The 27,783-nt window shown below is 50.6% G+C and overlaps 1 protein-coding gene across 2 annotated transcripts in view; it reads left to right on the top strand.

Annotated features, from left to right (window-relative positions):
- The window catches only part of ABCC1 (ATP binding cassette subfamily C member 1), a 130,115-nt gene that overhangs the window by 44,206 nt on the left and 58,126 nt on the right, over positions 1 to 27,783 (top strand). For both annotated transcript variants that reach the window (XM_035722135.1, XM_035722136.1), the window contains exons 4-10: positions 126 to 263; positions 1,470 to 1,595; positions 12,470 to 12,531; positions 13,789 to 13,920; positions 23,489 to 23,719; positions 24,386 to 24,563; positions 25,900 to 26,061. In XM_035722135.1, coding sequence (XP_035578028.1) covers positions 126 to 263; positions 1,470 to 1,595; positions 12,470 to 12,531; positions 13,789 to 13,920; positions 23,489 to 23,719; positions 24,386 to 24,563; positions 25,900 to 26,061 — 1,029 coding nt within the window. The remainder of the gene's footprint in view (positions 1 to 125; positions 264 to 1,469; positions 1,596 to 12,469; positions 12,532 to 13,788; positions 13,921 to 23,488; positions 23,720 to 24,385; positions 24,564 to 25,899; positions 26,062 to 27,783) is intronic.

Genomic DNA, 27,783 nt, shown 5'->3' on the forward strand with positions numbered 1-27,783 from the left:
CCCAGGCTGTTTTTTGGTACCACTGAGCTGAGGGCAGCCCTACTCCAGGCCTGACATCTTCCAGGACTGTGGGGGCCTAGGGCTTGGTCTTCTGACAAATCCTGTTTTGTGCTTCTCTCTTGCAGCTGCTTGCTACCTTTTTGATTCAGCTCGAGAGAAGGAAGGGAGTCCAGTCCTCGGGGATCATGCTCACTTTCTGGCTTGTAGCCCTACTGTGTGCCCTTGCTATCTTGAGATCCAAAATCATGACTGCCTTAAAAGAGGTAAGTGGTGGTCTTATTCCGCATCTTCCCGCAGCGGCCCCTTGGAAGGGATGCTTCCTCCTTCCTGCTTACGTCGCCATGGGAACCAGAGGATGGGTGCTACCTGGGCCCAGCTTCTTAACCAGGGATTTCTCTAGCTTATCCAGCCTTTGTTCTAGAACCTTCTTTCCTCAGGGCTCCACTTATTTATGTAGCTTCAGGGGCCCAGGGATGGGAGCCACAGGCAAATGCACACCGCCCTCTGAGCCTCTGGCGGTAGTGAACAGCAAGGCAAGTCAGCTCTAGTTACTGTCAGTCTGGAACAGAGATGAGTGGGGAGTGGTGTTTGCAGAGCGGCTGCCCCCCTGCGGGGCCCGATACCCGTCCCTGTGTTACCTCGGTGCCATCAGCCGCCACTCTGGCTGAGGAGTGGTTCACATTGGCTGTCATACGCCGCTCCCAGGAAATTGGAGGAGCGTGTTTTTTTAGACGCTACCCTGCTGTTCTCTGCCACCTTCAAGCTAGTTGGTATCTTGAACATTTATTGAGCACCTGCAGTGTTCGGTACAGGCGGTCTTTGTACTCAGGGCAGCTGACCTGTATTGAGGTCATGTTCCCAAGGTGCCAGGCAGGGACGAAGTTTTTTTTTTTTTTTCCATGAGTAATCCTATTGATGGCTCACAATTATTCTCATGGGGTTTCTGAGCCTCAGCACTAATTAACATTTTGGGCCTGAGACGTCTTTGTCGTAAGGGGCTGTCCTGGCCTTTGTAGGATGTTTCGGGGGTGGGGGGTGGCATCCCAGGCCTCCACCCACTGGGTGTCAGGGGTGGCGCCCAAGTCACGGTGAACAAAAATGTCTCTAGATATTACCGGGTGTCCCCTGGGAGGCAACATCGCCCCCGACTGAGAACCGCTGATCCATTTATAGAAACTGAAGTGCAGAAAGGTTGAGTGAGCTGGCAACATCGGGGGCCAGTACGAAGAGACGGGCCTTGAATGTGGGCCTGCTGCACTGCCACGCCCGAGCCTCCCCTCAGCACGTGGGCCACCCTCACGGGGTATCGGGGACCGCACCGTGATGTAACCGCCTCTCTCCTGTTGGGGGAGGTAGCTCAGGGCAGGAGAGCTTGTTTCTGGGTCTGCAGCCCGCTCCCCCACCCCGGCCTCTGCAGGCTGCTTTCAAGAAAGTGATCTTCTCTTCCTCCTTCCTCGGCTCACGTTTAGGATGCTGAAATCAACGTGTTTCGCGATGTCACTTTCTACATTTACTTTTCCCTCGTGCTGATGCAGCTTGGGCTGTCCTGTTTCTCGGACCGACCGCCCCTGTTCTCTGAAACCATCCACGACCCCGTAAGTGTGATCAGAGGTGTGTGTGCGCATGCGCGTGTGAGAAAAATATCGCACCGTGCAAGCTCCCGTGGGTTAGACATCTGTTCTGTGCCAATATCGTCCATCTGGGATCTCATTCCATCTTCCCCAAGGGCCCAGAGAGAGGTTGTATCATCATCCCACTCTACAGATGGAAAAATAGAGGCTTAGCTGTGGCTGGGGGGACTTAAGGAGGGAATCGAATTTATAATTGTAAACCGCTGTGTCTTGCAGGCATGTAGGTTTTCTCATTTGATTGCCATAGTGATTTTAGAACGTGAGCAAACATTTAAAAGTTAGGAAATTTCCCATAAATTCTAACTCTGCAGGGTTTCTAGAAAAATGAGAAGTTCTGGCAGTGTTCGGACCATTATCCCCCACAGTAGCGGTTTGACCTCCGCTGGGGCGCATGGCCCTACTTTACCGCAATCCCCACCGCTCCCTCTTGTGTTATATAGTCTTGCTTCCTTCTTTCACGGTCTGTGCCTGGTGGCCCCTGGGGTATTTGAGTTGGAGACCCTTGGTCTGTTCTGTCCATTGGAGGCACATGGAGATCCTGTATGTACCCGGGGATTTGAGTGGGTGGGGTGGGGAAACAGCCAGTCTTCCTGCTGATGGAATAAAGGGGGACATAGTCCTTTACCACGGCTGCCTCTGTTCTTCCTCCCTGCTTCCCTCTCTTCCTTCCTCCTTCCCCGTCTCGCCCCTTCTCCCCCTTCTTCCCTCCCTCTTTCCATCCAGTGCCACGTACCAGGCCCCTATCTGGGCACAGGACTGTGACAATGAATAAAGCAGTTCTTGCCCAACTGACGCCTGCGTCGTCATGGGGGTGGGTGGGAGAGGGGCGGACGAACAGTAACCCAGGAGCCAAGTATTATCAGTCAGGTGGCAGTAAATCCTGAGGAGGAGAAGAAAGCCTGGAAAGGAAATTGATATGTTGGTTGAAGGTCATGGGTAGTTTCGAAGTGATAGGAGCCATCAGGGAAGGCCGGCCTCCCTCATGAAACCCTCACTGGAGCGAGGGAGCGAGCTGAGCAGATAGCAAGAGGAAGAGGGGTCCAGGCAGACGGCTGGCAAGTGCAAAGGCCCTGGGGAAGGAGCTGCCATGAAATGTCAGGGGAGCCGCAGGAAAGGCCAGTGTGGCTGGAACAGCGAGAGGCCAGAGACGGCTGAGACACAGCATCTCACATGTGGGGACAGTTGCCTGCATTCGCCTGAGCCACTGGATTTTATTCTGAGTGGGAGGGGAAGCTCTGGAGCATTTATTTGACGCTTTTGTTTGTGGTTAGTCAGCTGTTAACCGGGGGAAATTGCAGCAGGAGCAGTTTTCAGCTGCTGTGGTTCTGTTGGGTTTGGCCTGCGCCTCAGCAAAAGGCCGAGGCTGCCTTTGTGGGTGGTGAAGGCACCTGTGGGGAATTGGCGTGGAGGAGGTTGACACTTGCCAACGTGTTTGTTCGAAACCAGTGTCTTGGTGTGCGTACTGAGAGGCCCCAATCTTGGACTTCCCGGCTTAAGGAGGAACGGTGTTGGAGAAATTTGCAGCGTGTGTGCATGCTAGGTGTGTGTGCAGGTTTTTGTATGTGTGCACGCGCATATATTTTTGGTCACATGTTTGCACGAAAATGTGTCTGTGCATATGTGCATTCGTGTGTTCTTATGCATGTGTGTGTGTTTGCGTGTGTATAAAGTTCACAAGGGCAGCGACCATGCCTGGGACACCCATTGGATCCCAGCTCACGCCTGGCACGGAGGAAGGGCTCAGATGTCTATGGCTTGGGGTCTCCTGTGCCTCAGTGTTTGTGTACATGGCCGTGGCCTGTCCCCATCAGGAAACGTTTATTAAACGTCAGGCTGTGCTTTCAAGCTGGAGAGCACACGCAGAACAAGTCAGACCCACCCAAGTGACTGCAGACCCCGGGTTGCTCTGAGGGTCAGTTGAGCCTGAGAGAAGCTGGCAGGGCGGCCTGGAGCTTGCCTGTAAGACCTGAAAAGCCACCCTCCACAGGGGACGGGGTCTCAGGTGCTCTATGGGGGAGGGAGTTTCTGATTTCTGGTTCCCTCTGGGGATTTGGATAAAGTTCCTTTAGGTTGTTGTCCGGGTGCTCGCAGAGCTGGCTTCTTCATCCCATTGTGTTTTCTGTGTTCCCAGCAGCCGGGGCCTGGGGCCTGCTCTGCCACACCCGGGGCCTGGGACACCCTGACTCTTGTGCCCAGCCGTTCTTTTTTTCATGAGGAATCTAAGCTTAGAGAAGATGGTCGGCCTGTTAGACCCTAACTTTACACCCTGGATCTGATGGTGGAAGCAACAGGGTGTCACGGAAGAGGAGCCTCCGATTGGGGTTGGGTAGACCCTGGGCTCCTTTTAGCCCTTCAGTAGACATTCATTAAGCATCTGTTGGATACTGTGCTTGGTTCTGGGGACACAGCAGGGTGTGAAGTCGATGTAGTTCGTGCCTCGCTACAGTTATTTATGACTCTTTGACAAACCACCTTGAATTTGGTTCCAAAAAACAATAGTTTATTATTAGGTTTCATAGTCCTGGGTGTTGCCCGGGCCAGCTGGAGGCTCCCCCGCGGGGGTCTCTCTGACAGTAGCCACCCTCACTCACGTGTCTGGTGGTTAGCGCTGGTCCCTGGCCCAAGCCTCCGATGGACTTGACAGTCCATGTCTTGGTGGCCTGGGTGACGTCACGGTGGGGCTGCTCACATCTGAGAGTGAGTGTTCCTAGACAGAGAGCCAGGTGGAAGCTGTGTCACCGCTTATGACCCAGTCCCAGACATCCTGTAGTGTCACTCCTGCCACACTCTCTCAGTGGAGGCCATCCCGAAAGTCGGCCTGGGTTCGGGGGGTGGGGACACAGCCCCCACCTCTAGATGGGGAAGAGGTCAGGTCTCGTCATAAGAAGAGCTTGTGGGATGGCACATGATGTCTGGCCGTCTTTGGACAGTGCAGTCTACGGGGTACCCTCAGGAAGCTTGTGGCCTTGCAGGGGACAGCCATCGAACGGGCGAGCGGACAAACAGCCATGTAACTCCTGTCGCGAGGAAGCCTGGGAAGCCTGAGAATCAGGGTCTAGGACTTAGATTTGTGACGTCAGGCAAGTCCCTCCTCCTTCAGGACCTCAGTGCCCCCTTCTTGAAAATGGGTTCTGGCCCCATTTGGAGGCTCCATTTGGCGCAGCCCCTTCCCACTGGGATCTGAGGTCTGTGATCAGGGGAGGGACACTGTTAGGTGCTTTCTCTGCCTGTGTCCCCTTCCTCCTCAGGGCTTGCATCACACTGGAGCCCCAGAAATGCGGATTGCCTAGCCCCAGCTGCTCTCCTGAGGTCAGAGCTGTGGTCATCATTGCTTGTCCTCGGAGGGAGCGGTCAGCCATGCCCCCAGGGTGGCCTGGGTCAGGCGGGGCCTCCGCGGGAGCCGGCAGTGCTGGGCTTCTCCGGGCTCTGTCTTGCTGAGTCACCGAAGCCGGCGTCCTCCCCAGCTGGCCCTGTGCCCTTTGCATGACTCAGACGTCTGTTCTGGCCTTGGTTTTTTTGGTGGGGCTGCTCCCCTCTCTCCTCCAGGCCCTGGGCTGCATGGAATCTGGGAGTGGCTGACCAAGCCTCACAGGGCTCTCTTGCGGTTCCTGTCTGGTCCCTGCCAGTGATCCTTCCCGCTTGCTGGTCCCGAGGCTCCTGCTTGGGGTGGGGCGGGTGCAGGAGGGTGTTTCCATTTGCACTTGGAGGTGTCAAGGGCAAATGTGGTCCTAGCGTAGACCCCCCCACTTCTCACAGTGGGGTCTTCGGACCAGCTGCATTAGCATTCCCCAGGTGCTGTTAGAAATGCAGAGTCTTAGGCCAGTTGAGCCCTGCTGGGTCAGAGTCTCGTTTTAACAAGATCCACGGGTGGTTCACGGTTGAAAAGCATTGGTTTAGCACATTCAGGAAAATCGCGCAGCTCATTTGGCGTAAGAAGTATTTTTAGCCCTGTCCATAAATATGGAATATATTTTCCCCCCAAAGTTTTGCTGTGAGCGTATCAAACTCACAGAAAAGTTGAAAGAATGACACAGTGAATACCCATCTACTCACCAGTCCAATTTCACAGTTAACATTTTGCTAACCTTGCTTGATCACGTATCTGGCCAACCAGCCGGCCAGCCAGCCGACCAGCCGACCAGCCGACCGGCTAATTTTTTTTTTTTGGTATCTGAAACTTACTTTGAAATCCTTAGTATACTTCCCCCAAACACTTCACCGTGCAAACCACGAGCTAGAATTCCGTATCTGTCTAACAGTTCTGTCTGATTTTCTTAAACCAGAATTTACATAGTGAAATTCCTGAATCTGAAGTTACCATTTGATGTTTGCTGACAGACGAGTCACCCAAGCCCCTGTTGAGATCTAGAACATTCCAGGACCCCCCAGAAAGTTCCCTGCTGCCCCTCTTGGTCAGTCTGTACCCCGCACAGCCCAGAGGCAGCCAAGGAACTTGGACTGTTTATGAAAGCATCATAAACTCTGTGTTGAAGGCTTTTCTCCTTTATGCTGTTGGTCGTTAGTAAATCGGTGTGGGGTGGGGGCAGGTGGTGCTCGGTGCTCACCCAGACTCCGAGGACTGAAATGAACAAACCTGACTATTGAGGAGAGGCCTTTGTCCAAGAAATGAGAGGCCATTGGACAGGCCAATAAGGCTGCGCGGGAAGGTGCTCCCGGCAGAGGACCAAGCATGTGCAGAGATCCAGCCATATATAGGAACTTGTGGGTGTTTGGGAAATGCCTGGTCTGCTTGGCTGGGCTGCACGGGCCAAGGAGCCGAGCGTGCAAAATCAAGGGTAGGATTGTGTGTCACCATGAGGACTTGCGATCTTGAGCCGATGGAAGATTCTCAGCGTGGGGAGTGACACGCTCAGGTTGGAGGTGTTTTGGAGGACCCGCCTCCCCCCGCCCCCCCCCCCCCCACCGGCTGAAAGGAGGAGGGTGCGTGGGACACAGGGAGGCTGGTGACACAGCCATTCCCATGGTGCAGGTGGGTTAGGAGGGAGGCTGAGCCGCCCGCACAGTGACCCTCTATGGTGTTGTGGTTTTTTGTTTTTTAACTTAGTCCTTTCGAAGCATCTCGATGAGGCAGGACTGTGAGTCTCCCCTCATTGTACAGATGCGAGTATGGAGGGCCAGAGTAGTGAAGGGTCTTGCCTAGGATCAAAAGCCCTTCTTCTGGGTTAGCACAGCTGAGTGTGCATCACCTGGGAGGCCTGGTAAACCACGGACTGCTGAGCCCCACCCCCAGAGGTTCTGCATCAGTAGGTCTTGGTGGGACCCAAGTCTTTGCTTCTCTAACAACTTCTCAGGCACCGTGGCTGCTGGTGATGGGGGGCCACATCAGAGCACCCCTGCCCTAAGCTGTGCTACTGTATCACACCCCCCCCTTACTGCTGGGCATGAAGGCAGTGCAGAGTGGGAGTTCGCCAGCTGGAAACAACAACAACAAAAAAAGGCAGAAATTAACACCAGAAAAGAGGTGTGGGGACCCCGAGAATGTGTGACAAGAAGGCCAGAGTGCCAAAGGACCCAGACAAGGTCCCCAAACTGCCCGGTGTGAGCTCATGAATGACACATCCTTGAAGAACCAGTGCTTGGGACTCGTGTACCAAATCGGTTTAAGCCACATGGTTTCTGGCCAAATCGGCCAGTGCCAGATACAGATGCCAAGGAATGTAGCTTTCTCTCTATGTTGCGTATATCAGACGTTCTCCTCCCCCTGCCCTTCCTCCATGGCTTGTCTGAATTTTTCTCCTTTCTGAGTGAATGGGGGACCCGTTATTTAAGTCTCCTCCTTCCTGGGACAGGAGTTACTCTGCTCCAGCCTCAGTGGCTGGGAGGCCCCGAGCTGGCAACTTAGAGAATGTTCTGCTTGGTTTCGGTTGAATGGGATGCCCTCTGGGTTCTCATCCAGCACCTGTGCCCTTTGTTTTTCTTCTTCAGTTATCAGTTCTCTACTACTTGAGAATTCGAGTTGTCTGTGATCATATAAGGCCTTCCTTCGACATCACATAGGGACTTCCAGAAACCAGCTCTCCAACTTAAGAGATTTCCTTCTCTGTGCTGGCAACGCGGGCCGTCTCTCCGTGTGACATCTCTAAGTGTGATGTGGCTTCTCGTAATATGAAAATCCCTGTTTGGACGCCAAGGAGGGAGGAGGCGAATTGGACAAAGCTCTTGGAGCGTGCAAATTAGAAACTGTGAAATGTTTTTGTTAATAATGCGATCTCATTGCGTTTGCTGGGAGAATTTTCTTGCCACAGCTGGGATTTTTCCTGGCCAGAGTAAGGATTAATCTTTTCCCTCTGGGCTATCGTTTCTTAGGGTCTCAGGGGTATGACTCCATTTGTATCTAGGAGGGTGGGATGCCTTCGATTCCGCAGTCAAAAGGTTGCTTCCTTCCTGCCCGTGGCTGGAGTTGCCAGATTTTGAGAGAATGCCAGGATTTGGGGACCTCTCCTGTGTGCATGTGCTTAACATCCTGCTGTTTGCACCGTGTCTCCTTGCAAATGAGAAAAAAATGTACCACGTGTGGGTGGATGAATTTGGGCACGGCCCTGCCTCCTTCAGGCTGATGCAGCCCCTCACAGGCATAGGACTTGGCGGTCTTGTTGAGCTGGACACGGGCTGCATCTCAGCCCCCAGCTGCCCCTCTGCTGGGCATCTCTGTGCAGAGTTTGTAACTCGCACAGAGATGCTCCATGTCGATGCCAAGACTGAAAGAAGACCGGGTTTGGAGGCAAAGGGCCGTCATTTAAGCTCTGGTTTCTGCCTTAGTGACCCGTTTCAGGGTGTTGTGAGCTCTGATGTGAGCAGAGCTTAACCAGCTTTCTCTGTAAAGAGCCAGACAGTAAATGTTTCTGGCTTTGTGGACCCCGTAGCTTGTGTTGCAACTACTCACCTCAGCCGTCGTGGCTCAAAAGCAGACAATATGTAAAAGTAGATGGTATGTAAACGAGCGGGCATCACTGTGTGCCAGTCACACCTTATTGACAAGCCGCCAGCCTGTGGGCCTTTCTTTGCCAACCCTTGTGTAAAGCACCTGGGACGGTGCTCAGTGTGTCGTGGGGTTGCGAGAAATAGAAGACGTTATTATTCTGTTTCGGATTTTGGCATTAATACTCTTAATACCGTTTCTTCCAGCTTTCACTCTGTGTCAGGTACTATTCTAAGGAATCTTATAACATGCTTCATCTCATTTAATCTCCGCACCAGGTAACTTGGCCAAGGTCCCACAGCTGGTAAGTGGCAGGACTGGGATTCAGAGCCTCCCTCTGATCTCCTTGCTGTTTGCTGCCTCACGCATAAGCAGGCCCCCGGCCCCCATCCCTCTCTGGCACTTTCATTTCTCTTCTTTGTTGTGACTCTCCCATTGATACTTAAATATTTATTCCCATCGGTTTGCTAATTGTCCATCTCCCCCTCCCCCGGTGGGAAGTGGTATCAGGTGGGGACCTTGCCTTCTTGTCTCATGCATAGCTCTGTCCCCAGCTCTTAGCTACCTCCTGGCATCTAAGCAGGCCCTCCCTAAATATTTGCTCAAGAAATAAATGAGTTCATTGTCAGCTGTGCCCCACCCTCTTCCGTTTCCCCTTCCCCACTGGAACCCCACCTTTTCACACTGGGGTGGAATTGGGCTACAGTTGAGGTCCATTTGAAATTGACCTGATAACCCACCCACCACCAGCCTCCAGAGCAAATGCCCCTGCCTCCCCCTCGAATAATGTTGCCACCCTGGGTTGGGAAAGTTCCAGCTTACAACACAGTCCCATGGACTCATTTCACTTGTCCCTCCTCATAGTCGTGTGAGGTAGGCTGAGCACCCAGACACACACCGCTCCCATCTCCCAGATTCGAAAACCTAGGCTTTGAGGTGGAGGGACTTGCCCAGGTCATTCAGCGAGAAAATGGCATCCCTGGGATGTGAACCCTGGCTCCAGAGTCTGAACTTACCTGCTTTAGGTTGGTTTGGAACACAGGTCTTTGAGGCAAACAGCGTCTGATTTCCTTATTAAAAATGTCCTGAGGCCAGGGCCCCAGCCCAGAGGCACTGATTTAAGCTGGTCTGGGGTGGGACCCTGGCCCACCCATGTTCAGCAAGCTCCCCTGGTTGGACTCTGGTGCAGGCAGGGCTGGGAACCTCCTCACAACCTCCTGTGGCCCCAGAGTGGAGCCCGGTGGTTTTGGGCCCAGGATGCATGTTTGCGTCACTGGCGAAGCTTTTCGTTTAACCTTTTATGATGGAAGCTTCCCCCATATGTATGGAAGTAGCAGCGTATAATAGACTGCCACAGACTCTTTCTTTACTCTTCCCCCCAATGTGTAAACACTTCAATACATATCTCTGAAAGATAGGGATTTAAACATATTTAGTAGCTTTTTATTTTGAAGCAACTTGACTTACCAAAGGTTGCAGAAATAGTAGAATTCCTGTCTGCCCTTCACCCAGCTCTCCCCAGTGAGAATATCTGGAAGATAAGGATTTTAAACAATAGAACAGTGACACTAGTCTCTGGCCTAAAAGCATTCATAATAATCCTTGGGTAACTCCCAAGTATTCCAGTAATCCACTCTGGTTGCAAAATGGCGCATTGTCTTAATGTTCTTTCATTCATTCTTTGTTTATTAGCTGGACTATTTTTTTAGAGGGGGAGGGGCCGAGGGGCAGAGGGAGCGGGAGAGAGAATCTCAAACAGGCTCCATGCCCAGCGCACAGCCCTATGTGGGGCTCAATCTCATGACCCTGAGATCATGACCTGAGCCGAAATCAAGAGTTGGACGCTTAACCCACTGAGCCACCCAGGCGCCCCGGTTGGACTGTTTCTATGCAAAGACACTTGCCCTCATCTCTTTGGTCACCCTGTGGTGAAGTTCATTTAGAAAAGGTGGGGACATGCTTTTCTCCTGCCCTTGCTCTGTTTTCTAAGATAGCAGCTTGGTTCACATGTGTCTTTTCATGAACGACACCAAGGGGTTGCCCTTTTTTTTCTTTTTTTCAGTGTCATTGTGAGATTGTGTCTTTAAACATATGTGATTGTCACAGTCCCTTCTACTTACTGTCCTGACATCACGTGGCTCACGTCGTCCCCTTTTGGGCAAGTTGGGAGCCACTTCTGGTTGCTTCTGAGGCTTTGTGTCTTTAGCTTCCATGGTAACAGGTGTGACAAGACATTCGAAGCTTATCTGGGACATTGCCTTCCAAGCCACTTTGCCAAGGAGACTCTGGAGGTAAAAAAACAAACATAAAAACTTGATGCACTGGTCCCACCCCATAGTAGCTTGATCGGAATCTCTGGGAGGTGGGGACCAGGTACGGTGTTGTTTTTAAAGCACCTGCAGCCTGGATGGAAAACCACTGTGGTAGAACGTGTGCGCTAGTTGGGCTCTCCAAGGCCGTCTCTGAAAAATGCTGGAACATGGAGCGGTCTCCTCTGTTAGAGATCTCAACACTGCGTGGTGACCCCTACCCCTTCACTAAACGTGCATTTCAGAATATAGCCCTGCATGTATCAGCGTGGAAAGTCAGCCCTTGTGTGTGGTCTCAGAGGCTCCATGTTGACATCCCTTTTCCATGTGTGTGTATGTGTGTTGGAGCTCCTCTCTGTGCCTCTGGGAAAGAGGTTCTTTGAGAGCTTGCTTGGAATGTGTTGATGATTTCCCTTTGCCCTTGTGATGAAGACCAGAATCCCTTACACGGCCTCCAGTGTGGACTGCTCAGCCCCTTCTTGATTCCCAGAGTAGGTTATTCTCCCTTCTGCCACGGGACCTTTGCACGCATGCTCTCACTGCTGAGACTGCCTTGCTCCTCCCCTTTCCTTGTTATCCTTTAGTCAGTTGTCAGACCCCAGCTCGGGGACTCCTTCTCTGACCTTTGTCAGCTGGATCAGCCTCCATCCGCTTATTGGCTCTCCTGCTGTGATCTCACTAAGATACCAGTGACCTCACCGGTACCCTGACCTAACTTCAGGGGACGAGCCTCATCGCACTTGTGGTTTTGTGTTTGCTCATAGGACCATTTGATTAATGTCTCTTTCTGAACCCTGTTAGGGGTCCCAGTCTGTGTGCACTGCTTCTAGCTGGGGGAGCCTGGCAAGGTCATTCCGGTCCCTCTGCTCGTCTGTTTCTTTAGCTCCAAAGTGAGGATGATGCTTTTAACTACTTCCTGGGTGGTCTCATTAAATGAGATGATTTGTGTAAAGCACTTACAACAGAGCTAGCTAGTAGAGAAGTTAGCAGGTATTACTATTACTCCAGGACACGTCCGGCTTCCTGAAGGCGGGGATTATGTCTGCTTAGATTTATATACATGGTGCTGGGCACGTAGCAGTTGCTCAGAAAATGTTTGTCGAAGGAATGAATGAAACAGAAATAATAGTAATTACCAGCCTCGTAAGGTTCTGTGAGGATATAGGATAATGCTGGCACTTTGTAGAGTGCCTGGCACATAGTTGGTGCTCAGACAATATGTGTTGAATGAATGCAATCAGTGAATGAAGGGGGTAACATGGGGGGATATGGGCCGCACCACACTCACCGGGTTGCTGTTGGAATGAATATAATGCAGGGTGGGTAAGTGGCACACTATACCACTTTTGCACATAGTAGACAGGAAATATTTCCTGGATGAAACTGGGGAGCTGCCATGTGTTTCTTGGGAGGTTCTTGGGGATCGGGAGAGAAACCCTCCTGGGGTGAGTCATCGGTGTGCAGTGGCTGCTGGTCCTTTGGAGAGTAAGACCGCTCTGCTCAGCTGCTTGTTGCTGAGCACTGGCCTAGATGAGAAGTTTAATCGATCATTTCCTGTTTGCTCCCACCCTCTGTGTTTTCTCCACTAGAATCCCTGCCCGGAATCCAGCGCCTCCTTCCTTTCCAGAGTCACCTTCTGGTGGATCACAGGGTAAGGCCAGGCCGGTGCGTCGGGCCCGCTGTCCCTCCGTCACTCCTCACCCGTGTGCTGAGCGTGCCTGCCCTAGGCCCGGGGCTTAGACGCCGACCCTCTGCCCGCGTGCACGGACTCAACATGCGAACCACAGACGGCTTGCACCTCTGTGCATGGCTTCACCCGGGGCACTTAGAAACTGTGCCCTGTTGGTTTTTGGATTTAGGTTTTTGTTTTTGTTTTTTTAACATCAGTGTAATTACGGTTGTTGGCGTTGTTTCAGAGAAATGAAATTGCCATTAGAAAAATAATACCCGTGCCCCATAAGAAATGTGGGTAAGAGAAACATGCATAGATCCACAACCAGAAACACCTGAGGCAACACTCATTTTAAGCTCTCTTGTCCGTTTTGCCTGCACATTTCTTCCTGCACATTGTCAGCATCTTACCCAAGATTATATGAATCCCTTTTCCCCCCATAAGCACGGTTCCTTGTCTTTATAAACTTTGCACATTTTTTTTAAATTAAATATTATTCAAATTAACAGTTAAGGAACATCTCTGGGGCGGTTGGGGTCATTTGAGTGTGGTCCGCAGGTCATGTCATCCTTGCTCATATTTCTGATTTTAATGACTCGCTCTCTGGCTTCTGTGAAAGCATGCCCCTTTTTTGGGGGGGATTCACACTAACATTGAGGGCTGCAGGTGTGTCGAGTCTACAGCCTACTCTGAAGCGGTTCAGAAAAAAAGTCTGTATGTGTATGTTGATGTTAGAGACAGAATAATATGGCAGATGTAGCAAAATGTTAGCAGTGAGCTGCGGGAGGTAGGAATTCTTTGTGCAATGCATGTGATTTTTCTGTAAGTTTGGTATTATTTCAGAACAACAAGTTAAAATGATAGGTTTACTCTCTGTTACGAAAGTGTCCAAACACGTAGAAAGACTAGTCTGATCAAGCTCAATGAACTTATCACTCAGATTTGACAATGATTAATGCTTCGCCCCTGAGTCTTGAAAACTTTTTTTTTTTAAAGTAAATGGGAGCCATTGTAAAAGCTGTATCAGGAATATCCTGTGTCTTTAAAAAATGAAGCTGGGCTTCCTGGACGACCTAACAGAATTAGCAGTGATGACATAATGTGCCCAAATGTCCCTTGCGTATTGCGATTTTCCCAAGTGTGTGCTGCCATCTGTGGCAGTGGGTGTGGGCAGCGAGGGTTGTGGTCCTCTTCCTTCCGACTCTCATCGCCTACCCCCTGCTCTTTTGGCCCCAGGCTGATGGTCCGGGGCTACCGCCAGCCCCTGGAGAGCACTGACCTCTGGTCCCTGAATAAGGAGGACACATCAGAACAAGTTGTGCCTGTTTTGGTAAAGAACTGGAAGAAGGAGTGTGCCAAATCCAAAAGGTAAGTGTGAGCCTCTTGCCACTTGGCGCTCCCTAAAACCACGCGGTCACCCCTTTCCTGCCACCACAGAATGGTGGTAGCGTCACCTCTTATTAGCTTCATGGTCCTGGGCGAGCTGCTTCACTCTTCCCAGCCACGGTCGGCTCATCTGCGAGATCCAGGAAGAGTCTTCCATGTAGCTAAGCAGTGGATGGACAAGAAGAGCGAAAGATGTGCATGGAGAGGCTATTGATGCCGTTTGCTCGGGCCCTCGGCAAGTGCGTGCCTGGGGCATGCGACCCCGCCCTGCCCAAGACCCCGCCACCTTGCCTGTCTCACTGAGAGTGTCTCGCATCCTGAGTTCTTGCTCTTCTCTCTGTTTTGGCTTCAACACACCAAGCCCCTCAGCAGGTGTTCTGCCAAAGAAGCCCCCACCAAGGGTGCTTTTGACTGTGCTGGATTTAAGAATAAAATAGACTCTAGTTTTTAGAGCAGAAAGCACAGAGAGCTCTGTGTACCCCCTGCCTCCACACGTGCATCGCCTCCTTCATTTTCAGTGTCCCCCAGCAGAATGGGACGTTTGTCAGAAGTGATGAACCTACGCTGATGCATTATGATCACCCCCGAGCCCATAGTTTGCATTATGGCTCACACTTGGTGTCCTGAATTTTATTTATGTATCTTTTTTTTTTTTAAGATGTTTTATTTATTTATTTATTAGAGTATGTGCACAAGCAGGGGGAGTGGCAGGCAGAGGGAGAAGCAGGCTTCCCGCAGAGCAGGGAGCCTGATGCGGGGCTCCATCCCAGGACCCTGGGATCATGACCTGAGCTGAAGGCAGATGCTTCACCGACTGAGCCACCCAGGCGCCAAGGTATCCTGCATTTTAGACACTCCTCCCGTTGTTAGCTGCGTGCCATCGCGTGACATCTGTCATCAGGTTATTTTGGGAATTAGGCCAGGGCCTCCCCAGCACATACTTGATTTCATCAAATCTAAGACGTCCTCAGTTATATGAAACAGCATTGTGTTACGTGCCGGTAAGAAAGTAAAGTGGCTGTTACAGGAGGGTAGGTCATTGGACTTGGCGTGTGTCCTGTGTCGAGGAGGCAGCTGAGAACTTGTGAGTGACGTGGGGACGGTAGAGGTTGGTAGGAGGAGCAGAACCAAAAGTGGCTGTCATTACTCCTGCGGTTTTATGGGGTGGGCCTGTTGTTGACCTCTTAGCACTGGCTGCCAGTGGGACCAGCCTGGTGTGTTGGATCTCCCACAGAGCAGTTGTCCTTCCAGGAGAAAAACCTTGGACCTGAGGTCCAGTTGTCAGAACACCCAGGTTATAGATCTTCTTCTATCAGGCCTGGCTCGGGGGGTGGGAACTGGGGACATTCGTACTGTTCGCCACTAGGACACCAGTGGAGGCCCTTGTGATGCTGAGCTGGTGGCCCTTTCGGGGTGGCCACAGACACAGGAGACATTGTCTTAGGGGAGGCAGGTTGAATGTCAGGCTCTGTGGGCGGGCATCATGAGATGGGTGGTGTTCCGTGCACATAGAGCTCCACCTGAATCTGGTGCCCATGACCCAGTTGGAGGTTCTCAGGCAGAGGTGGCTCCCTGGTTCTATTCCCAGCCTGGCCGGTGGCATCCTTCTTGATAAGCAGGTTGCTGCAGATGGTGTGGGAGAGATTGCCCCAGAGGCTCCATGGAAGGAGGACCACGCTTGAACAAGAAGCCTTGGTCTATCCCCAGCCTGGCCCTTAACTGATTCATTCAGCAGATTTCATGTCTCCTGCTACTGTGTGGTCTGTTCAGGCCCTCTGCGTTCAGAAAGTGGCACCAAAAAGGCTCCTTGTTGGGGGCCACCTTACATTCCATATAGGAGACAGACAGGACGGCAGTCGAACATAACGCTGACGGGGAAAGTTTTGGAGAGTGTTAGGTTTTAGGAGATTATAGCAAGGAGGTGGGACAGGAGTGGCTGAGGAAGCTGATAGAGACGCTTTGGTTGGGGATGGCCTCTCACAAGGTGACATTGGAGCAGAAGTTCGTATTGAAGGAGGTAGTGAGCTGCATGTGTGGGAAGGGCTTTATGGTTAGAAGGGACAGCTCATGCAAAGGTCCTGAGGTAGAGGTGAGGCTGGCGTACTTATGGAGAAGGCGGGGGTGGGGGGTGGGCAGCGTGGCCTGAGTGGAGTGTGTGAGGGGCAGAATGGAAGGAGGTAAGGTAGGAGAAGCTTTTGTAGGGATCTCATCAGCCGTGCTAGTGAGTTCAGGTTTGATCCTAAATGTGGTGAGAAGTCAGAGGTGGATTTTATGTGGGCCAGTGGCCTGTCCTGAGTTTTGTTTTATAACCAGCGGGGCTGCCCTGGGGAAAGTGAGAAGGGGGGCAAGGAGACCAGGGTGGGGGGCCTTAGGGGCTGTGCCTCGGGTCCCTTAATGCCCCAGAGCCTCTGTTTTCTGCTCAGAGGGTTTTCTGACAATTCACTGAGATAAACATCATCTGAGAAGCCCTGTCATGGTCCTGGGTAAACCCTGGGCAGGTAATACCATACAAGTTGTGTTGATTCATCTGGATGCGGAACCAGGCTGGGCATTCCCATCTTGCCTGGGAGGACGGGGTGAGCCCTGGCTCCTCGGGTTCCAACATAGGCCACCCCTAGAGGCACTGGCTCTCTCAATACCTCTGCCTTTAGGGGTTCTCATCTTGGGGGTTCATTGCCTTGGGTCACTGGCAGATGGGTCCTTCGCTCTGTCTCCAGAGGCACAAGCCAGATCTGGCACCTGTAACCCCTGTGGACATGGTGGGCGAAGGGAAAGTCCTGTTCTCAGCTGGGATTTCTTGGTGTGGCCCCTTGTGGCCAGGCCTCTTCACTTAGCTAGAGAACAGCCTGCAGGTGGGAGGGAGAAGTTACGAGGGGCCCTGGCAGACCTTGTTGGGGTGGGGGAGTGGGAGGGTGGATATGTTTATTACCATCTTGATTTTGTGGACAGTTTTACAGGTGTATGTATCCATATAGGTCAAAACTCATCAATTCGTATGTTCCCAAAATGTGCAATTGAGCATACATCGGTTATACCTCAATAAAGCTGTGTGTGTGTGTGTGTGTGTGTGTGTGTGTGTGTGTGTGTGTGTGTGGCAGAAAACGTGCTTAAGGAAGGGGTGACCGTTTTTTTTTTAAGATTTTATTTATTCATTTGACAGAGAACACAAGCAGGGGGAGCTGCAGGGGGAGAGGGAGAAGCAGGCTCCCCACTGAGCAGGGAGCCCTATGGGGGGCTTCATCCCAGGACCCTGGGATCATGACCTGAGCCGAAGACAGATGCTTAACCGACTGAGCCACCCAGGCGCCCCCAGAGTGGCTAATTTTGTTTACTTGTCTCTATTTAGTGAAGAAATGCAGACAGAAAATAACAAAAAAAAAAAACACAAAGTACCAGCATGCACGGTGCTGAACAGTGGTTCTGAACCTTGTAGATTCACTGTTGCCTTGAATACAAAGATTTTCTGACATCAACACAGGTACTTTAAGATAATGTATCAATAAAAATAGCCCACCCATATAGCTAAAATTTTAAAAATTAGCAAAATGCTCTCACTAGACTTTAAGGGAAAATGGAAACAAGGGATTTGTAATGAGACAACGTGTATTTCAGTGAGTAAATGCTCAGGCATGCGCTGGGAGAACAGAATGGAGGGTCGCGGCTTTTCCCAAAGTGGAGGGCTCCCTGTGACAGCTGCAAATCCCTCCAGATCTCCAGAACCGCGGTCAGTCGCCCTCACAGAAGAGGTTTTGCAGAGTGGTGGCTAATGCTTAGCAAAGTTCTGAACGAAACACAGTCTCCCCTTCATTTCAATAATAGTTGCATTCGTGAAAAAAATTCAAGGTGTATTTAAGCTTGCAAGAACAACAAAATACACACTATGGATTTATGTCTGAAAACGGAGTTAGATTCCAGACCTGGGTAATTTCGGGCAGGTTTTTTAACCTACACAGATTCTTGTTGGGCTCTTTTTTGGGGGACCGAAGTTCCGTAGGTCACAGAAGGTCTAGTATCTGGCTCAGTCTTGACAATCCGAGAATGTGGCATTTGCAAAACAACCCTCTTTGAGAAGCTCTGTTTTTGAGGAACAGAAAGCACTGAAAAAAAAAAACTTGAGAAAAGGGTAGAGTAGTGGGGAAAGCTTGAGTCATTTGGATTTATAAGCAACACATTTAAAATCCTGCCAGGGCTACGCAAGGGCCAGGGTGGGGTGGGAGGGGGTCCCTTGCCACTCCCTCTGTGGTTCCAGAAACTATCATTTTGTATATCCTTAGCGCTAAGCAGAGTGAAAATATGCACCAAGTTTGTAAAATCCATTGTCTGCAATTGTAGGTCAAGTCTGCCCTTCCATGTTATATTGGATATTTATTATGGGTCAAAGGCCATGATGCTCAGAAGACATCCAGAAATGTAGAAATTTCAGTTGCGCTAAGACTTTTTTAAGTTTGAGATTTGGCCTTTCCTAAAGCCTTCACGACACATGACAGTCCTCAGTAGCGCCTCACTGCTCTTCCGTCGGTTAAAGCCTCCTGCAGTCTGCTCCCAGTCCTGTTCAGGTTACCCTGAGGTTCTCGCCTGTTCGAGAAAGGGCTGCCAAACCTCATTTCCAGTCCTTAGCCCCAGGCCTTGCTCATCCTGTCCCCCCTCTCCCCCCAACCTGGATCACCCTTCCCTTCTCCTGATTCTCTCATCCTACAGGGCACTGCTTTGCTGTCACCTCCTCTGGGAAAGCCCCCATTGTAGCACCAGTAAGAGTATTGTGAAGTCATGTTTGCTAATCCTTCCCTCTCATGAGGCTCTGTGATGGTAGGGCTCTGTCCAGAGTTTGACCCAGAACATGTGTTTAGGTCATTAGTGGACAAGTGACTGATGGGCATCTCTGCACACTTTGGAATCTATCTACTCAGAAAGGCTCTTTTTCTCCCCAGCTTTCAGCTTACCCACCCTTTTCTGTTCCGTTGCTCTGGACGGTTTTCCCCTGACTCAGACTTTTTCCCTCCAACTTTCCTTTCCCCTCCCAGCCAGAGCTTACAGATGCCCAGCCTGCTTCCTCCCCCCTCCTGGAGCACTTCCCTCCTTTGTAGGCCTCTTGTTCATGGGTTAGTTTTCGTTCTTGACTTGGCCTTAGCTGATCCTTCCCAATGTTCTTTTTTTTTTTTTTTTTTTAAGATTTTATTTATTTATTTTGACAGAGAGAGAGAGTAAGCACAAGCAGGGGAAGTGGCAGGCAGAGGCAGAGGGAGAAGCAGGTTCCCCACAGAGAAGGGGGAACCCGATATGGGACTCAATCCCAGGACTCCGGGATCATGACCTGAGCCGAAGGCAGTCGCTTAACCAACTGAGCCACCCAGGTGCCCATCCTTCCCAACGTTCTTGACCTTGTCCACCCAGGCCTGAGCTTTCCTCCTCTCTGCTTGCCCGAGACCTTCTCCCTGACCCTTTGGCACCTGTCTCTTGGCCACTGGAAACAGCCGTGGGTTACCAGCAGCCCATACCGGCGCGGGGCCAGGTCTGGCTTAGGAAGTGGTAGAAAGAGTGGACGGGGAGGGCTGAGCCACTCCCTTCCTCCTCGCCTGGCCCTCTGTCTTCCTTGCCAAGGAGGTCTGTGTGTGCTAAAAGGAATTATATGAAAAATCCCAGTCAGAAAAGGGCAGCTTTAGGGCAGGTCGTTAAAGAGAGTAGGGAAGATCGTGCACGGTGACCTTGGCAATGTGGCTGGTAGAATAATGCACACACAAAGATGTCCATGTCCTGGTCCCCAGAACCTTACATCGCAAAGGCAAAGGGCCTGATATGATCACCAGGTCCTTGTAAAAGGAGACAGGACGTTGGGGGGGTGGGGCGGGGAGTGCTCTGCAGCCGCAGCTGGCTTTTAATTGGAGGGAAGGGGCCACAAGCCTGGGAATGTAGGAGGCTTCTAGAAGTAGGAAAAGACCAGGAAACAGAAGGAATGTAACCCTGTGGGCCGCCTTCAGATTTCTGACTCCCAGAACTATGAGACAATAAATTTGTGTTGCTTTAAGCCACTCAGTTTGTGGTAATTTGTTACAGCACACATAGGAAGTTACACAACTTCACACAGAGTTTAGGTTTTTTTCTGGATGCATTGGGAAGCCATGAGTTGAAGTAGGGGGATAATGTGTTTTTAGGAAGGTCCCACTGGCTGCTGTGCAGGAGCTTGGCTGTCAGGGAACGAGAGTGGGAGGAAATGAGGGAGCAGGGAGGAGGCCCTGGTGGTGGTCGTTTGCATGGGTCACAGGCTGTGGACATGGACAGAGTGGACGGATGGGACACACACCTGATCAACCCCAGAGCCTGGAGGAGATTCCCATGTTTCTGGTCCTTTTCTGGGATGGGGAGTGAGCTGAGGCAGATGGGAAGGCTGTGGTTGCCAAGAGAAAGTGTCAGGTGGTTTAAATAGTGAAGTGTGTGGCATCGACATGACAAGGGAGAGCCTTCTGAAATTGAATGCAGTTCAGTATACTTATGCCATGGAAGGGTCCTGTAAATTGCTAATGTTTGGTTAGGTGAGGATGAAGCATGTGTTTTGGTGGGTGGAGCCCACGTCCGGCCATTTGAAGATGTTAACTTTAATTTGGGAGACAAGAGCTAGGAGGTATGTCTGTTGCTGCATAATCCATTACCTGCAACCTAGCAGCTGAAAATGACAGCGAGCACTTACTATCTCACATAGTTTCTCTGGGTCAGGGATCCAGCCTAGCAGGGTGGTTCTGGCTCAGCGCCTCCTAAAGTTGCACTCAGCATGTCAGCTGGGGCCACATCATCTGAAGGCTCGACTGGGACTGTAGGCCCTGCTTTCAGGTTGCACATGGCTAGCTAGTAAGTCAGGGTTGGCTCTTGGCAACGTCTCATCATAGGGGCTCCTCTGGTATCATCCTCACATGGCTGTTGGCTTTGTGTGGAGGGAATGACCCAAGAGAGGGCAAGACAGAAGCCACTGTGTTTTCTGTGACCTAATCTTGGAAGTGGCACGCACTCCATTGTTTCTGCTATATCCTCATTGAGTGGGAGGGGACTGTGCAGGGGCCAGTGCGAGGGCTCCAGTTTCTCACATCCTTGCAGACACTTGTTATTATCTGGCTTTTTGATGATACACCTTGTGGGTGTGAAATAATACCTTACTGCGGTTTTGGTTTGTGTTTCCCTCATGAAGAATGATGTCAAGCAACATTTCATGGCCATTTGCCTATCTTCTTTGCCCCTTTTTTTAAATTGGTCTTTTTTTTTTTCCTTATTGTGTGGTAAGAGTTCTTGACATGCTCTGGTTACAAGTCCCTTATCAGATATTTCATTTGCAAATATTTTCTCTCATTCCGTGGGTAGTCTTTTCATTTCCTGATTTTGTCTTTTGAAACAGGACATTTTTTTTATTTTGACAAAGTCCAGGTGATCTTATTTTTTCTTCTATTGCTTGTACTTTTGGTGTCATATTTCAGAATCTGTTGTCAGATGCAAGGTCATGAAGATTTTTCACCTATCCTTATTTATTTATTTATTTGTTTATTTGGGAGAGAGCGAGAGTACGCATGCATGTGTGCAAGCTGGGGGAGGGGTAGAGGGAAAGAGAGGATCTCACGCAGACTCCCTGCTGAGCTTGGAGCCTGACGTGGAGCTCGATCTCACAACCCTGAGATCATGAACTGAGCCGACATCAAGAGTTGAATGCTTAACCGACTGAGCCACCCAGGTGCCCCTCACTTGTTTCCTTCTAAGAATTTTGTAGTTGTAATTCTGTGTGTAGGTCTTTGACCCATTTCGAGTTAATTTTTGTATATGGAATGAAATAGGGTCCAGCTTCATTGTCTGGTTTCTCAGCACCATTTGTTGAAAAGATTGTTCTTTTTTTAAATTTTTTTAAAGATTTTATTTATTTGAGAGAGAGCATGAGCAGGGGGGAGGGGCAGAGGGAGAGGGAGAAACTCCTGCTGAGCAAGGAGTCCGACGTGGGACTCGATCCCAGGATCCTGGGATCATGACCTGAGGTGAAGGCAGGTGCTTAACCAACTGAGCCACCCAGGTGCCCCAGAAAGATTATTCTTTTCCCATTGAACGGTCTTGACACCCTTGTCAGAAATCAATCAGGTTTATTTCTGGTTCCGTTGATTGTGTGTGTGTGCACGCGCGCGCGCACTTACCTTTCCTTATGCCTATCTTCATTACGGTTATCGGAAAGTGTGCATTCTCTAACTTTGATTTTCTTTTTAAAGATTGTTTTTGCCATCCTGGGTCCCTTGAGTTTCTGTATGAATTTTAGAATCAGCTTGTCATTTTCTATAAAAAAGTCAGCTGGGATTCTGAGAAGAGTGCACATGGATGGCGCGAGCCAAGCTACTCATGCTGTTTGACGATGTCCAAGTATGAGGGACAATCCTGAAAAATCAGGAGACTCCACAGCTGGCTCCTGCTACTTCCTTTCATTTTATTTGTGGCAATCTTTATAATCAATTCTGGGGTTTCATGATAAAATGACTTATGAATTTAGTTATGTCTATGCAAGCAATCATAACGAAACTGATTCCAAAAAGGCCAACGATGGGCCAAGAAGTAAAAATACCCAATGTCTCCAATCTGTAAGGGAGCTGTTGGATCCAGGCCCAGTAAAAATTCCTATTGATGAGATTCCTCAGGCACCTCTGAAACATTAGGATTCTAGGAAAGAAAAATCTCATGACATGCACAGTACAGGAACCTCCCTATGTTGTATACAAAATAGGAGGCCACCTCTGGTATGCCCCTCGAGGCAAGCCCCTGGTGTAGGATAACTTCCTTGCCCCTACTCCTCCCATTCCTTACGCTGGAGTTGATAATGAGGACATAAACAAATGGTATAAGATTAAAGGAAAAAAGGGTGCGGGCATCATCTGACAGCCTCTGGGAAAGGAGTGATCCTCCGTGGTGTCTATGGAGCAAGGACAAGAGACGGAAAACTATAGAAATGGAATAAGTACTTTGATAAGATAGGGTGCACACATTGTCAGCTGCTTTTGGAGAAAGAATAAACTTTAGATAACCTTTAAGCAAGAGTAAAAGAATGGAAAAACAAGGAAACATTCTAATGAATAAAAAAGGTCCCTCCGAGGCTCTCAGGGAGATGCTTACAACCTGATCCTGTGTCCGTGTGTCCTCACTCGCCGACGCCGTCCTTTCCTTCAAGGACCCTTCCCCCGCTGGAGCTGGACTCTGGCACATCGACTCTGTAGATCATTGTGGGCCTGGTGGTTTTCAGTGCCCTTCGTGGATACTAACCCATTTAATCTTCACAGCAGCCCTGTGAGCTGGATCCTACTTATATCCCCGTACAACAGGTGGTGAACCTGGGCTGGTTAGGGAACTTGCCTGAAAGTCACACAGCTGGCTGGCCAGGGTCCTGAGTCTGTGCTCCTAGGCAGTGTGCTAAGCTGCCTCTCTGCAGTGACTGGTTTTCTTTGGCCAGCCTCCCCGAGGGGTGGGGTGCTCTGGGCCTCTCCTCGGGCTGGCTGGCCCAGTCTCCGGAAGACCCCACAACCGCTCCACACTCTTTGTGTTCCAGGCAGCAGGCAAAGATGGCGTACTCCTCCAAGGACTCCGCCAAGCCGAAAGGGGGCTCGCAGGTGGATGTGAATGAGGAGGCTGAGGTTTTGATTGTCAAGTCCCCCCAGAAGGAGCGGGAGCCGTCTCTGTTCAAGGTGTTATACAAGACCTTTGGACCCTACTTCCTCATGAGCTTCCTATTCAAGGCCCTCCACGACCTGATGATGTTTGCAGGCCCAGAGATCCTAAAGTAAGACCCCTTTCCCTCTCAGCGGGGCAAGTCTTTTGTGTCCTTGACCTTCCGCTGGCAGTACTCCTAACCTCTGCCTTGGGGTCACCTGGTGTGCCCCCCCCCCCCCCCCCCCCGCCACTGGGGTTAAAGCCAAGCCTCTCTGTCTTCACGCACTTTGCCTCATGTTTTGCTTTGATAGCATCTGAACTCAGGCCACTTGGATTGCAGGTAACAGAAACCAACTTCCCCTGAAGCCAAAGGAGGGAAGAGAGAGGAATGTCTAGGGAATCCCAAGCACAAGAAAGTGAGCCAGACTGCATCAAACTGCAGCCTGAAAACAGAAAGTCACAAAGGAGGTCCCCTCCCTCCTTTCTCTGTTTACCTCTCTCTGTGTCTCTCGGGGGCCACATGCTCCTTCTCTTTGCCTTACTACCTTTGCCTCTCATATTCTCTGGTCACCTCTGGGTGACTGGTGATGAGCCAGAGCAGTCCGTACGAGAGGCCTAAGGCTCAGGCACCCTGATGGGACCCATCACCCCCGTGGGCTTGTTATTCCATGCATAAAATGGAAGGAATAACGCCTGCCTCACCTGGCTCGGAGAGAGTGGAAATGCGGAAATGGAAGGACTTGTTCCCTGTGCGTGTGCGTCAGACTCCCGTCCTTCTGTCCTTGCTCCCTCACAGATTGCTCATCAACTTCGTGAACGATCAGAAGGCCCCGGACTGGCAGGGCTACTTCTACACCGCGCTGCTCTTCGTCAGCGCCTGCCTCCAGACCCTCGTCCTGCACCAGTACTTCCACATCTGCTTCGTCAGCGGCATGAGGATCAAGACGGCCGTCATCGGCGCCGTCTACCGGAAGGTGGGGGGGTCAGCCGGAAGGCAGGTGGCGTCTACCGGAAGGCGGTTTGGGTCAACCTGAAGCTGGTGAGGGCTGGGCCTGAACCCCGGGGGCTCACGTTGACGTCTCCTGCTGTAGCCTCAGAATCTGTGACTTGGCTAGGTCACCGTGGGGCCACCGTAAGGGTTTCAAGCCCAACTTGTGAAGCAGTAGTGAGAGGGTGACCCACGTGACCGTAACTGGGAAGGATTGACCATCGGGCATGAGATCTTAGCAAAGCTGACATGTAGTATCTCCTTGACACCTGTGTCAGCCGTGCAGAACGGAGTTTCTTAGGTGGCACTCAACTTGGGAAAATACGGGTTCACATGGTCACTCTGCTGTTGATAACCCCCGAGCTTGTTCTCACTCTCCATTGGAACTGAGCAGGTGGTCCTTTACCTGGACAGTGGGAGTATTTAGCAGACATTCATGCACATCCAGCTCTACGGGAATTTCTGGATTCCTTCAATTTCTTAGCTTCTGGGGCAGGGACACTGCTTGGGCCGATGGGTTGAGACAAGACTGCCTAGCAGATAGTGAGGACAGTTGGGCCAGTTCGTTGACCCTCAGCCCTGTCTGTAAGTCGGACTCGCCTGGGGAACTTCAGCACTTCCCACTGTGCAGGCTGCACCGCAGACCGACAAAATCAGGATCTCTTGAGGGTGGGACCTGGGCAGCTTTATTTCTTAAATTCCCCAGGTAATCGTGTGAAACCGTGTTTGAGAACCAGGGCAATTTCATCCTTCCAGGGGGATGTTTTTGGTTGTCCAAACTGGAGGTGGTGGCATCTAGTGGGTAGAGGCCGGGGATGCTGAAGAGCACCCTGCAAGGCACAGGCCAGTCCCACAAAGACGTATTCAGCTTCAAATGTCAGTAATGCCAAGGTTGAGAAACCCTGACCTTGACCTTCCTGCTTGAGTGTGATCTGCGGACCAGCAGCATCTGCATTATGTGGGAGCATATTAGAAAAGGCATCGTCCCAGGCCCCACACCCTGGTCCTACCACATCTGAAAGACACTGTAACATTTCCCCGGTGATGTGTGTGCACCCTAAAGTGTGTGAAGCCCTGGTTTAGGTGGCCTTGGGGTCCCTTCCATATTGCAGAAGTCAGGATGAGGCTGTGAGGGTCATTGATAAGAGCTGGGGCTTTGTGATGGGACATATGAGCTGGGAATGCAGATAAGGCAGCAAGGCAGGAGAAAAGAGAGTGGGCTTTCCGCTCTTGAGCTGTCTTCTTCTTCCACATGGGCCTGGAGGGAGGGCTCTTGCCTGCCACACTCACCCGCCACACTTTCTCTCTCCATTGTCCTGCAGGCCTTGGTGATCACCAACTCCGCCAGAAAATCCTCCACCGTCGGGGAGATTGTCAACCTCATGTCTGTGGACGCCCAGAGGTTCATGGACCTGGCCACGTACATTAACATGATCTGGTCAGCTCCTCTGCAAGTCATCCTTGCTCTCTACCTCCTGTGGCTGGTGTGTGTTTGACATCGTTCCCATCTCCAAGAGGGAGGGACCACCTCACATGGGCAGTAGGGGTGAGGGAGTGGGTGTCAGTGATAAGAACCTCTATAATTCACTGGGTTTATTTTTTTTTTTTTCTTTTTTTAAAGGATTTTATTTATTTATTTATTTGACAGAGAGAGAGAGGGACACAGTGAGAGAGGGAACACAAGCAGGGGGAGTGGGAGAGGGAGAAGCAGGCTCCCCGCTGAGCAGGGAGCCCGAAGCAGGGCTCGATCCCAGGACCCTGGGATCAAGACCTGAGCTGAAGGCAGACGCTTAACAACTGAGCCACCCAGGCACCCCTGGGTTTATTTTTTCTTGACATCAATCACATTTTATTTTGTAGTCTGTTGGATAATTCCTGGGTATTTTATCTGTTTCCTTGGTTGTTGGATTTATGCTCTGTTTGCTGGCATGATACTTGTTTGCATTTGTCCTTTTTTTGACAGTGTATATAATTAACAACCTTATAACTTACACAGCATATTTCTCCCACCTTATCCTCCCAAACACCAACCAGATTCCTTTATTCACTAGTCTCGAACTGTGTTGGTCAAGATTCTCTGAGTTGTAAGGGATAGAAATCCATTTTAAAATAGTCTAATAAGCAGAGTGCCTGGGGACTTAGTTGGTTAAACATCTGCCTTCGGCTCAGGTCCTAATCCCAGGGTCCTGGGATAGAGCGCTGCATCAGGCTCCCTGCTCAGCAGGGAGTCTGCTTCATCCTCTGCCCCTCCCCACTGCTTGTGCTCTCACGTGTGTGCACACGCTTTCTCTCTCTGTCAAATAAATAAAATCTTTAAAAAAAAGTAGTGTAAACAAGTAAAGGGAATTTTATAGGTATATATAACTGCAGACCACAGGGAATGGTTTCAGGCATGGATGGATCCAGGAGTTCACGCAGTGCTTTAAGGACTCAAGCTCACTCTTTCATCATTTCTTGGCCCTATTTGCCTCTGAGGTGACTTCATTCTCAATGGGATTTCCCTCGGTGGCTTCCATAACCTTTGGGCTTTTATCCTCTTTCCTGAGAGCAGTGTCAGAGAAAAGAGAATATTGCATTCCTCATTTCCTCAGCCAGAGTCCCACGGAGCCCTTTGCTTGACCAGGCACACTCCCAGTCACATCCCTGTACCAATCACTGTGAACCAGGAGGCAGAGTTCTCTGATTGGCCAGCCCAGGTCACACGCCCTCCCACATTGAAAGTGTGGAATTGTGATTGACAGCCCCTCCACATGAGGAAGGGCAGTTCCCAAAGTGAAAAGTTGATGAGATGCTCATGGCCTAACACGTGACTTATCCTTTGTCACCTCTGAGCTTTTGCCTGTGTCTTTCTTTCTGCCAGGAATTCCTTTCCCTTCTTCTTCGCTAAGGATGAAGTCCTGCCCATCTTTAAAGGCTGTGACAACTGCCACATTCAAATTGCTTTTCCCTCTTGATTAGATGGATTTCTTCCTTTTTTAAATCCCAATAATATAGTATAGGAGCTCCTTTGACATTATCTTCTAGAATAGTATTTTTGCTGCTCAGTATAGCTGCCCCTCCTCTCCTGATTAAGTGTGTTGGTTACTCATGGGCTTAGTTTCTTGATTTTTTGTTTTGTTTTGTTTCAAAGATTTTATGTATTTATTAGAGAGCGAGCGAGCATGAGCCGGGGGAAGGGGCAGAGGGAGAGGGACAAGCGGATTCCC

Source organism: Zalophus californianus, chromosome 10, assembly GCF_009762305.2.
Source record: "Zalophus californianus isolate mZalCal1 chromosome 10, mZalCal1.pri.v2, whole genome shotgun sequence".
Taxonomy (NCBI): Eukaryota; Metazoa; Chordata; class Mammalia; order Carnivora; family Otariidae; genus Zalophus; species Zalophus californianus.